General features: G+C 38.3%; 1 protein-coding gene across 7 annotated transcripts in view; it reads right to left on the bottom strand.

Moving 5' to 3' along the window:
• Positions 1 to 2,186: 2,186 nt before the first annotated feature.
• The window catches only part of LOC107657453 (E3 ubiquitin-protein ligase RNF220-like), a 133,709-nt gene continuing 122,536 nt past the window's right edge, over positions 2,187 to 13,359 (bottom strand). For 4 of the 7 annotated variants that reach the window (XM_016445538.1, XM_016445539.1, XM_016445540.1 and 1 more), the window contains 4 exons: positions 8,206 to 8,314; positions 7,230 to 7,400; positions 6,928 to 7,002; positions 2,187 to 3,709 (listed from right to left, as the gene is read on the bottom strand). In XM_016445538.1, the coding sequence (XP_016301024.1) occupies positions 3,638 to 3,709; positions 6,928 to 7,002; positions 7,230 to 7,400; positions 8,206 to 8,314 (427 nt within the window). In that variant the 3' untranslated portion in view covers positions 2,187 to 3,637. The remainder of the gene's footprint in view (positions 3,710 to 6,927; positions 7,003 to 7,229; positions 7,401 to 8,205; positions 8,315 to 13,359) is intronic. The other 3 variants (XM_016445541.1, XM_016445543.1, XM_016445544.1) reach the window with 1 other exon arrangement.

Genomic DNA, 13,359 nt, shown 5'->3' with positions numbered 1-13,359 from the left:
ATTTATGGGCTAATTTTTTCATTTTTGGGTGAACTAACCCCTCGGTCCTGGCTGTGAATCAGGTATCCACACATGTGCACAGAAAGCCGCTTCTGACAGCACGCCAGTGGTGCAGTGAGTTCTCTTTTGGGCTTCAACGGACAAAAACGAGCATAATTATATAAAAAGGCCCATTTTTGGTGAGTGACCTCGTAAACAGTCTTAAATTTGTTAAAAAGTCCTAAATAAAGATTTGGGAGAAAATCGAATGTTTGTCAGATCAATGTCATAAGCATCAGGTTTTAGAAAGACAGCAGGGCTTTTAAAGTTAAATCTGCTGCAGTCTCTGCCATTTATAGGGGGGAAAAAGGAAAGAAAGAGAATTATTTTCAAAGAGAAAAAGAGAAATTTTGTGGTTTGAAAAAAACTATATTCAGTTTATAGTATACAATTTACAATTTTAATATACAATATACAATTTATAGTTTATGTGAAGACTGTTTTAGTTCACTTAAATTAAAAGTTGTTATTATTTCAATGCCTAATAAATGTTAAATGAATGGCTGTAACTGAAGGAAAATGCATTTTGACACGTCAGTAGCCTACTATTCGTATCAATGATACTGGCCTGCATTGATAATAGGCTACTAAGTAAAAAGATGCCATTAAACACATATTTAAACTATAGCGTGTTTCGGATAAATGCAGAGCACTAATTCCAAGTATGGGTCACCATACTTGGCCACACGTCACTTTCACTTTCACTACATTAATTTGGAGATTCAGTGTGAAATTATGACAATATAAATATATTAATATGTGATTAATCGTGATTAATTACAGAACATTTTGATTTTTTTCATCGACTGACAGCATTCAGCATTTGTTATATATATAAACAAATGAAATGTAAATAAAATGTATAAATTGTAAAAAATTTAATGTTCACTTATTTTATTAATTTAGTTACTAAGGCAACATTTCAGATTTTGTTTAAGTATCTAATATTTATATTTTGAGCTTTACCTGTATTTTAGTTAAAAACTACTGTAATGATTTTAGTTAACAATGCAACTTTAGACGATTGACACAGAATAAAAATGGCCTCACTTGAATGTGCACCATAATTACGTCCATACACTGCAACAACATAACTGCTGTTTACTTACAGGTTTTCCGAGCTTGTTTCGTTCCCTTCAAAAGAACCCACAAACACATCCAACAAGAGGCTGGAGCTAGCCTACAAGGACTTAATAGAATCTCCTGCTGATTTTCCAACATATCTATCAAAATTTTACAGCCATCTGAAAATGCTTATGGACCCTGCTACTATTTGCTCCACAGTGCTCCAATACAGCATGTACCTAGAGTTTGGCCTGGGATCAGAGGCTTTACTGGGGAGGTAGACGACTTCTTAATTACAATTTGTAATTTCATGAAATTTTAATTAGTCTTTATTGTTAAAGTGTGTGGTGCTTATGCTTTGATACTGTTCAGGTAATACATCACCTGGGTAAAGCCCGTAGATGGCAGAATGGAACACTTACGCTTCTTTTTTCCAAAACGGTCCAAAATTAGGTCCAAAAAGACGACCCAATACGATGCACTTAGTGTCAGGGAAGATATGAAATCAATGGGTTAGTCTCAAAACCTCATTATCTCTACCGGATGCAGTGTAATGCACATCGATATTAAAAATTGCAATGCGTTAGGAAGTTGTTTTGCTGCCTGAAACTCAATAGACAAATATTGACTGGTGTACTTCAAAAGCTATGATAGCATGTGGTAACATGATAACCAGCTTCACTTCTAGAGTATTCAAAACTGGTATAGTTCCACTGGGCAGACCAGTGAATGAAGCCAGCACATGGTGACCAGTTCAGCTTTACAGTCATTTAATAGATGTCAAATGTAACTTACAAACGGAAAAGACACGTACCATTTTCAAGAATATACAAGGACACAAATCATATCACACAATCATCTTGTGCAATCTGTCATCTTTGGGGCAGGAACGAATTGTTCGGCAAAGGAAGAATACAAAGAGTCAACCTTAATCCTTGTTTACTACATGTATTTTACAAAATAGTTGCAGAGAGAGGTATTTTACATCTGGAAACAATGATTTTAAGTGTAAATCTTGAGGATATTGGTACAGCTGTTTTTACAGCTATGGTGAAGATTTAAATAACAGTGGAATAAGTTATAACATTTGACTGTTTATTGTGGTGTTGGGATCAGCAATGACCTTTCATTTCTTCCTTTTTTTGCGCTTACATCAATACAGAAATCACAGAATACATAGATGTACAAATATAAAGCACAAGGTCTCACTCCTAGGGAAAACATGGTCAGTCAGTCGGCCAGTCAGGGAAACAAGTCTTGACTCTTCCAGTTCTTTCTTTGAGGGGAAAAAAAAAAAAAAGTCTGAGAGGAAATCTGAACGTAACTTATAAATGAAACCACCCTAAGTGTTTGACGTTTTCAGAAAAGTCCCTTTTTTGAGCGAACAAACTGATAATATGCAACTGGTCAGGGGTCTTAATACTGTATGTTCAATGGAATGAATAAGCAGTAATTTCAATTGTTTGTAACAGACAGACAGCATTCAGCATTAAAGTCAAAAACGTGGGTGAATAAAAGCAAATCTTTACATTTCTTAGAAAAAAAACGACGAAAAAGAAAGATACTTTCCCTTGTTTCAGGATTAAATCTACAGTTTTTACTGTATATTTCAATGAAAAATGTACACCTAAATCTTTTAAGTCCTAGTTCGAGTAGTTTATTATTATTATTACTTAAATTTCTTCCTGTACAATGAAATACAACTTTAACTTCAAGACAACATCTGCTTTAAAAATACAGAGGGTTTTCTTTTCTTTTTTCTTTTTTTAATTTACCAAGATTGAAACATATCCCTTCCCTCCCGACCCAAGCCGCCCCCAACTAAAACAGGACTTTTATTCAATATATACTTCTGTATGTGTGTGTGTGTGTATGTCCATGTGTGTGCATGTGTGTTTTGTTCTCCATGTCATTTACTCACAACACTGTAAACATACAGAGACTATTATACATGTGCTTGCACGGATTCATTGAATTTGGTTGACATCACTAGAACACCACAAAAGTAGTAATGATTTGGGGTGAACGAGAACACAATGAAGAATCAAGGTCGAGGGGTTCTGGAGAGCCTCGGGTGGTCCGTTTAAAGTCTCTTCTTATCGTCAGGCTGATGTTCCAGTCGGGTCTTGGAGAAGAAGTTGCGAAAGTGGGAGACGAAGAGCAGCAGCAGCAGCAGTGCGGGTGGAGGGACAGTATGAGTACTCTTTCCTTCATCTGAGAACAACACGTTCCTCGTCAAGGAACCAAGCTGACTTTGGAGAGGGTGGACCATGGACCAACACAAAGAGGGAAGGCGGGAAGGCTCTTCACATAAGCAATTATAGTAGAGAACTGAGTCTACACAGTCCTCATTAGTCCTATGCTTGTGAAGTCAGTCCCCATTTAAAGTCAGTGTGAGTCTGTGCTCGAGCCTCTCATGGACAGGACAATACTTCACTCCCTCAGGCGGTGGGGAAACCAAAAACACTAGCGCGAATGGAAACGAAAAGTAAAACAAAACAAACAAAAAAATAAAGAATTCGGGCTGTTTTGCTCACAAATACACACGCCTGAGGTCCCCTGGCGACGTGATGGTGTTGCATTGTGGGCAGAGTTTCTTGTTTCCCTGTTGAAAGAGAAAGACAAAAAAAGAAAAGAAGGTGGTCAAAATGCTATGCTAACAAAGGCACTCTTAGTGTACAAGCTTTTATCCTTAACATTTATAAAGTTTGGGGATGTGTTATTTTAATACATTTTAAAACGTAAATTATTCTTGTGATAGCAAAGCTGAATTTTCATCAGCCATTACTTGAGTCTTTAGTGTCACATGATCCTTCAGAAATCATTCTAATACGCTGATTTGGCGCTCAAGAAACATTTATTATTATTATCAATGTTGAAAACAGTTGTGCTGCTTAATATATTTGCGGAAACCTTTAGAAACCTTTTGAAATAGAAATCTACTGTAACTTTTTAAATTTATTTAGTCACTTTTGAGCTATTTAATACAATTTCTCTCTCAGAAAAAAAAAAAACCTAACTGAGCTCAAACTTTTGAAAGGTAGTGTAGTTTAAGAGTGTGTGTATGTGGACATAAAAACGGGCCTTACATTGGCGGCCCACCCTGTTCGACAAGCATGCACTTTTCCCACTACCACTCTGATGTTTAGCCAGTACCCATAAAGCCTGCACCATAAAAACAGAAGAACAGCAGGCAGAGGTAGAGGAGGAGGAAGGTGAGCTGTGTGGTCTGCTGTCTACACCACACACATGCTACACAGCGAACGACTGAACATCACAACAGGATCTGCTCTTAAAGTCAGCAAAGTATATACTCCGCTTCAAAAATACCACAACACTTGAGGGAAACTCAGACAGCAAGGCACAAGAGATATTAAAACCCTCACGTTTGTGCTCTGCTCCAAGAAAGGAACCCAACTGTCAGCTGAAGTTCAGACAGAAACGTTACTGTGAGGAATCTCGCGCGATCATGTCCTCGTGCAACCTTCTCGCACATATGCCACTGATCACACACAGGGCGTATTTCCCCTCATACACATGAAGTGCACTGCTTCGGCTCCTATAGGAACTGGTATGTTTAAACGTACAGGAAAGACACTTGCTGTTAGTAAACTAAGGAGTCTGGGAGCAGTAAGAGTGTCAGAGCGTGAACCCTGCGGTGTGCCTTCACATCTGGCTGTAAAGAGGATTTGTGGCTCCATACGATTCAGTTCACGTCTAGGGCACCAGAATCCGCTCCACTGATCCCGACCGTACAGACTGAAAGAAAGACATCCAACAACACACATTCTGGCTTGTTCCGCTTTAACAATGGGCTCTACCACTGGAGGATGAATGTGCAAATAATCGCAACGGTTTCAAATTTGACATCATGGTCTGACTATGTGAGTGGTTTATTTTGATGTGGCCGGCGTGAAGGAGTAAAACTGTGAAACTGAAGTTGGATTCTCCTACATAGAATCAGGTTCATTTAGGCTCATTTTTCTGTAAAGAATAGAATAAAATAAAAATAAAACAAAACCCAAAGCAGTGTAGCCGCAAACCCCCAACGTGCTTCCCTCTATACCCACGATTCCCCAGACACAAAGAGGACCTGAGATTTGGTTTCTTTGTTCTAGGAAGCAGGAGTTTACCGAGATTTAATGAGCGTGGGCAGGTCATGGACTAAACACGGGCTCCTCGCATAAGCGGCGGGTAGCTGCTGTGCTCCATTAGCTTCATAAAACAAGGCTGACTCTAACCAAATTACACACATTTACTTTGATCAAGACGCAAGGAGCCCCGCCGTGCTACTTTTATTGCTGTCTTTAGGCAACAATTTTAATGCCTGCATTACTAACAATCCGCTGTGGCAGCGCGGGCTGCCGCGCACACGTCTCTGTTCTTGTCGGTGAGCCATACAAACAGAAGGCCTTGTGATAAGCGGAGATGGAAGGAGCTGATTTAATATATAGCATATTGGAAAACGGCTGAAGCTGGGAAACATTTTCTTATTGATTGCTTCCGTGTGTGGTGACAGAATGTGTTAGCGGCTAATGAGAGCAGGCTCCCTGAGGAACACTGGCTAAAACAGCTAAGAAAAGAGGAAGAGCTTGTGAGTATAAGTGTGGAGATTACAAATGGACAAGTAGAGGCAATCGCAATTCTGATAAGAGGTTAGTTAAATACGCAACGCTGTCTAAAGGGATTAGAACCTGGAGCGCTACGTGAGGAACCTCACTGGTCTGGTTGAGAGAAATACTCTTCAATTTATACTGTAGCCAAATACCACAGAATTATCCAAATAAACTACTCCATTATCCGCATTATACAGTGGCCTAGGCCATGAGTGACTCACTGCATGAGAAGGTCTGGGCACTCTGGGTGCATAGAACTGAAATTTAATATGTACCTGAACTACCCGCATTTCAAAACTTAAACCATCCACATCTGCAATAGCCATATTTCTGTTACACTTCAGTGTGAAGAATGTACATAGACATGACATAAGGAACAGTCTGTGATGCGTGCCATGTGATGTGTGTTGCTTAATGAAGGGGTTTTCAAATCAAAGACCCTTCAAATATGATGAACCCCATGCGAGGGAACCCTTCCAAAAATAAAAAGGAAGCTACATGTTTTTATATATATAAAAACAATTTATAATGTGTAAGACAAATAAGCTTCATTTAGCTTTAAAATGATTAAAAATATTATCTAAATTAAAATATAAAATACCTAGCATTTGTGATTTTTTTTCTACCAATTATTACAGCAATGGTGATATAAACAAAAATCTTTAAAATAAATGTAGAAAAAACAAACAATAATTTATTATACTGATTTTGCTTTTTCATGGACCCCCTTACAAAAATATAAATATTATATTTTTATATATTAATATATATATAAGCTATATATTTTTTTTAAGTATAAAAACCCACTTTTGTGTAAAAAAAGCATGATTTAACATACTTTACCTACTATTACAGCAATGCAGGTATAAATAAAAAAAAAAACTTTTAAATAAATAAATAAAATTAATTTGGAAAAATCTTTTTCCTCCCCACATCAACCTCCAAACATGCAAACAGTTTGAAAACTCAAAACCCAAAAAAATTCTTAATGTTAAATGGTGTTGACAGTACCCCATCCTGATTCTTAACTGTCAGCATAATCAATTTAGCCCAATTATTTAAAAACAAATACATATGTATTGCAAAGCAATGTTTAGAATTTAACATAGAAACAGGTTTTCAGATATTGCCTAAATCTGCAGAACATTCAATGAGCCTACTGAACAGCAAGTGTGTAATCTTCTACACACTCTGTCTCTGGTCTTACCAGAGTCCTTAGCCAGCATTCTTCACAGTGCACGTGCCAACACTGGATGGAGGTGAGTGGCATTGTATACGAGTCCTGAGGTAGAGAAACAAAAGACAAAAAAAGAGCAACGATTAATTTAACCAAGTCAACTGAACATAATTTACATCTAAACACCCACATACACAGCATCAGACATCACTAGACAGCACCAGCAAAGCACAGATCGGCCATGGGGGACAGGCAGGTGGGCAGTGAGGGAGTGTGTGGGGCAATGCAGGGGTCAGGCGGGGTCAGGCCAATGGGAGCACAGAGAGCCTTACCCTCCGGAGCGGCAGCAGCTTCTTAATCCCACTGCTGGCCGCAGTGGCAGTGCTGCAGCCCGTTACGTAGCCTCTGTACAAACAGTAAACGCCGAGCTGCAGGGCCTCTGCGCTCCCGTGCCTCTCGACCGCCTGATTCTTGCCATCAGCCCCTGTTTGGGTCGGCTTGCGCTGCAGGGATATTCAAGAGCGGCACTGAGAAAAAGAATGTGGCCGCTACGGCAGGCACAGACACACACATCAAACCAACTGGTGCAGTTATCAACAGAAACTCTCGGCCAACACTGAGTCAGGATAAAAGGGATGGTTGGGAGTTCTGTTGCATTTTTCTGTGAATATTAAGTTTGGATATCATGCTAAACTGTCTGAAACACTTCTAGCACTTTCAGTCCAAATAATTTACTGAGAATTAATTTTTTGGTCTGCTATATATCCAATAACCAGCAGGTGGCAGTAGGCCACCACTGGGAAATGCTCAACCTCAACAGACTGCAAGACACAGAAGCAAAGACAAATGTCTCGAATCTTTCCAATTAAATGATCAAAACATTTACAAGCCTCTTTATTAACAATGCCAGAACTGATCATTCAGTGTATGACTTTAAGGATGTTTTTATTTCATTTTAATGAAACTCAGAAGTCAGGATAGATCTAATCTACCTCCAGACCAACGGGCATGTCAGATTAGTCAGAAGCACCTACAGGAATAAAGCTGAAAATGTTTAGCATTGATATCCAACAGGATGGCCACTACTTCTAGAAGAACTCCTTCAACAGAACCTTATTGTGCGGGTTAATTTCCAGTCCATGCGAGATTGAAGCCGCAGGAGGCAAACCATCACAAAGCTTCAGCCGGCTGGGTGCATGATTGCGGGTGTTAGGTTATATCACCACAGCATGTTATTAAGGATGGGTTGCAACCAAACACACCCACATGAACGTACGCAATATTATACGCAATATGCAGAGTTCTCACCATGCATATGAGACACTTGTATCGATCTCCTCTGAGGATCTGCTTTTCCAGTTCTCGTATGCGGGCCTTTAGTGCCTCGAGTGTGGTCGCTGTGGAGTCCTCTGTGATCCTGCAGGTAAAAAAAAATTAGAGGTTGGTTAAATTAGAGCACTGCAAACCAGTTTGGCTCATACATAAAACTGAAAACAGTGGAATGCTAATTACTTTTTAAATGTTGGTGCAGTCAGGCAAATTTGCAATTTACATTTGCAAAGCTACCACACAGCTTCAGTTCAGACAAACACGACTACTAATTCCCAAAAACACTAATGCAAAATTAAAAACAGACGGCCCAACTGCAAACAGTGAATTCATCACTGCTAAGGACCATGATGTCAATATGAACTAATATGTTTTTTCTTTATTGTACCACCATTTAAATCTTATTAAACAGGGCACTGGGCTTCCTCAGTCCTCTGAGGTCACACTCACACCAGTTCCCCCAACTTCTCACCTCTCAGGCTTTCACTAAACATCCCACAGACAAATGCCTCTCAGCTGCTGAATGTATATTTAACACTGACCACAGCATATGAACTCGCAATAACTAAATCAATATGGCCACCATTGATTGTGCGGCGAGGTGCTTGGCGAGATGTTTATGGTGATCCGTTCATTTTCCAGCCAGATGGAGCACTGATCTACAGTATTGATTTAACGTTGCGCCAGCGTTCTCCTAGGCACAATCCCCCCGATTAGTGCCTGCCGTTCCACTGCCTTTTCCAGTAGCTTCATTTATTACATGCCTGTGTGACTCCACAATGAGTACACGCTCACCACACACACTAGGACATGGGCCTCTCGGTAATCAGGCAGTATTAGAATGTAAATCAAGGAAGGGCTATTAAAACGGAAAGAACCATTTATGGACTCAGCATCTCCAATAAGGCCAACCTAAAGGAAGAACAATGACAGTGTAGCTGAAGAATCATTGGCACTTTGAGAAGTAAAGCTTAAAATCTGGCAGCCAGGAATTTAACACATCCTATTTCATTTAAAGTTGCGATGACTTGAAGTAGCAACAGATCTTTTCTTCTGTATTGTGACACGAACAAGAAATATTGAAAAAGAAATAAGGGCAGAGACTTCTTACAATCCATCGGCTGTTGATTGGATGGAGGTTGGGTTTATAGGATAAAATGATTGGAGAACTTTGATAAATTACTAGGGATGCATCGATCCGATACTCAGGATCGGTATCGGCTCCGATACTGTCATTTTCTGCCGGATCGGGTATTGGTCAGACGAGACCGATCCAAATCCGATATTGTGCATATACTATGCTGTGTTATTGTTAAGCCCCACGAAAGGCACAAAAACATTATAAAGCACCATAAAGTTTTCGTGCACTATATATTAAGTGTTTTTAAGCTGTTCCATAGTTTAATGTGAAGTATAGATGAATATTTAAGTCAAGTTCACGTAAACTCATCTCCCCGCTGCGTCTGTCTGTCATCCTCCATTCAGCATTCAAACTGCGTGTCGCGTTCGGTTACTACAGTCAAAATGACGAAACTCTCTTCAAGAGCGCACAATAACCGAGATTTAAAACTGTTAAAAGAAAAGGCTCAATAAAATATCACACAGATATAATACACTACGCAGCAATATCTCTTCCCTTTTTTTATGCGGAGCGCTGCGCGCTGTGACTCCGTGTTGCTTCAAGCACATCATTCTGCGCACGGGATGCGCATAAGCGCTTTGTGCCGCTCTGTATTGGAGCCATACCCTTTCGTATTATAATACTTTTGCGCAATGAAAGATTATTAATAGCCTTTCTTGTTCAGTCCTATCTATCATATGTTGCTGCCTTCATTACTGTGCTATACATTTAAAAGAAATGTATTTTAATTTTATAGTATATATTTATATATAAATATATTTATTTGTTTTCATGAATGTACTTTACTACATACAAAGAGCAATGTGTAACGTTTTACCAGATTTAGTCCTACTCCTACTTTACTTTTATTTGTTCCCCACTAAATAATGTTTTTCCACTAAATGTTTAGATTTTATAAAATTATTGCGCACTCATGATTTTTCTAGAGTAACTTTTGCTTCTGAATTATCCACTAACCTAGTTTATAATAGTATTTTTATCAAAGATTATGATTATATATTTTTCATTTGTTAGTTTTTTTAATAATTAAGTTGTCTATATTTAGTAGATTGTGTTTAAAACACAAATGAGTGATGATCAGCACACAATGAGGTATAGAAATTCTACATAAAAAAACAAAACAAAAAAAACCTGCACTGTTATCGGATCAATATCGCTATCGTCCGGTACTCATCATGTCTGGTATCGGATCGGGGGGACCGGTTCTTAAAAAATGGTATCGAGCCACCCCTACTAATCAACATGGGCATGGGCAAATATGGATGATTTATGCAAATTTATGTTTATTATTGGTGAAACCATAGGCAACATAGAGCATAAAGAATTTAGATACAGGTTTTCACAAAAACAAAAAGTTTTTTTAAACCATTCTTAAGAAATTGAATCAAAAGTCAAAAGTCCCCGCTGCGTCTGTCTGTCATCCTCCATTCAGCATTCAAACTGCGTGTCGCGTTCGGTTACTACAGTCAAAATGACGAAACTCTCTTCAAGAGCGCACAATAACCGAGATTTAAAACTGTTAAAAGAAAAGGCTCAATAAAATATCACACAGATATAATACACTATGCAGCAATATCTCTTCCCTTTTTTATGCGGAGCGCTACGTGCTGTGACTCCGTGTTGCTTCAAGCACATCATTCTGTGCACGGGATGCACATAAGCGCTTTGTGCCGCTCTGTATTGGAGCCATACATACCCTTTCATATTATACTTTTGTGCAATGAAAGATTATTAATAGTCTTTTTTGTTCTGTTCTATCTATCATATGTAGGGTTGGGAATTGAAAATCGATTCCGATTCCAGAATCGGATACTTAAGGTCAGAAATCGGATACTTGTTGTCAAATTGCTTCAAGCGCATCATTCTGCAAACGGGATGCGCATAAGCGCTTTGTGCCACTCTGTATTGGAGCCATACCCTTTCACATTATAATTTTGGCAATGAAAGATTATTAATAGATTTTTTTGTTCTGTTCTATATATATATATATATATATATATACACAGGCTACTTGTTTTTCATGAATGTATTTTACAACAATACAAAGAGCAATGTGTAACATTTTACCAGATTTAGTCCAACACTTATTAACTTTTATTAGTTCCCCACTAAATATTGTTGTGTCACTAAATGTTTAGTTCAGTTTAATGTTTTTATAAAATGATTGTGCACCCATGATTTTTCTAGAATAACTTTTGCTGCTGAATTATCCACTAACCTAGTTTATAATAGTATTTTTTGTCAGATTATGATTATATATTTTCTCATTTGTTATTTTTCATTAAAATGAAGTTGTCTATATTTAGCAGATTGTGTTTAACACCCACAAGAGTGATGATCAGGTCAACACACAGAAGTATAGAAATTCTACATTGATTTAAAAAAAAAAAAACTGCTCGGATCGGAATTGGCCGATACTCAAAATTTCTGGTATCGGATCGGTTCTGAAAAAATGGTATCATTGCATCCCTAAAAGTTACAAGGTCAAAACACATAAAAACATGCTTGGATAAATCGGTCACAATAAGATCTACATGTATTTAGAAAACAAAGGGTGAATTTTTATTTTCATTTAATCTCAATAAAGAAGATGTTAGTAAAACTCTGAAGTCTGACATCTTCAGGCATCTTCTCAAGGTCACCCTAAACCTAACCCAGGTTTCTCTCAAAAAGCCCCCAACAACACAACAACCTTGACCAAGGAGAGCGAGTCGTCCGGACGGTCAATTCCCTACAGCCTACAATCAGCACAGGGACTATAAAGCTTTAAAATCTCTTCTTATTAGTGGCCGGCTTGTAAAAAAGCATTTAGTCTTGATTAGCGTGCATGCTTATAAAGCAGACAGGAGAGTAGGTGTACCGTGCTCCATGCCTGCTGTTTTTCTTTAACAGCTTCATAAATCGCTGCGGTTCACTTGCCCGTATGCTGTCACTGGCCCTACAAAAGAATACAACTTTTCCCCCAAGTAATGCCCGACCCGCTCCAGCATGAATATTCATTGTGTGGTGTTTTATAAAAAACCACATTCTAAAAGTTATTTAATTCCCCCGGGTAATAAAAAAAAGGGTTTTACTCTTTCTTTATGTGGATGGAGATGGAGAGATGGTTTGGGGGGAGAGAGAGCCAGGCTGTGTTTTAATACAAAAGCAGGTGTAAAACCTGGAGAGTGGTGGCTAGGTAAGTTCAAAACTGAAAATCTTTAAGGTGCCGTTGAGTGTGTGGGAAAAAGTTTTAAACATATTAAACACAGGCCTCGGCTCCGCTTTGCAGCGGTGTGCTGGCTGAATAATGCCAATGATGTCATCTAGGGAAGGAATAATGTCATTTCAATTAAGAGTTTACGTTACTCAGGAAACCACAATGAGGACTGACATCCAAACTAATAATGTCACTTACCTACAGCTGTGGTCTATAACGGCACACCCATTATATAAAAAAATCTATTTGGATGTTAAAACCAATGATGGACGTGCTGGTCTAATGCTTTATACAGGCATCACTCTCTATTGGGGGATATTTTAATTTTTTAAGCAACAAATTCACAAGTTAAAACAGGAAGTAGATGAAGCTTTCACTGCTATTTCACACTGCCATTACGATCTGGCTCTGAGTGTGAAGCTATCTCATTTCATTATCCTGCCCCTTAACCATCTGTCTCTATCAGAGCCGAGCCTAACTGTAGAAGGCGGTCTAATCTATAGGTCTATATGGCCTGACATAAGAACACATGAGTTACAAGTGCAGACAGATACTGGGAGATCTTTATAAAGTCACTTGGCTGCCAATCAATCCTTATATTCAGTTGTGATAGTAAGGGTCAGTGCAAACTTGAAATCAAGAGGCTGAGCACAACAGCTTGTAATTAAAAGAAATGAATAAAAGGGAAAAACTTAAATATATATATATTTTTTTAAATTACAAAAAGAATGATCCTTAAAATCAAAAAGCTTTTTTTTTATTGGTTTAAAAGTGTAAAAAAAAAAAAAAGGTG

This window comes from Sinocyclocheilus anshuiensis, unplaced genomic scaffold (assembly GCF_001515605.1).
Source record: "Sinocyclocheilus anshuiensis isolate Anshui unplaced genomic scaffold, SAMN03320099.WGS_v1.1 scaffold155, whole genome shotgun sequence".
Taxonomy (NCBI): domain Eukaryota; kingdom Metazoa; phylum Chordata; class Actinopteri; order Cypriniformes; family Cyprinidae; genus Sinocyclocheilus; species Sinocyclocheilus anshuiensis.
Note: the sequence above shows the minus strand (reverse complement) of the source record. Positions and strands in the feature narration are given on the sequence as shown.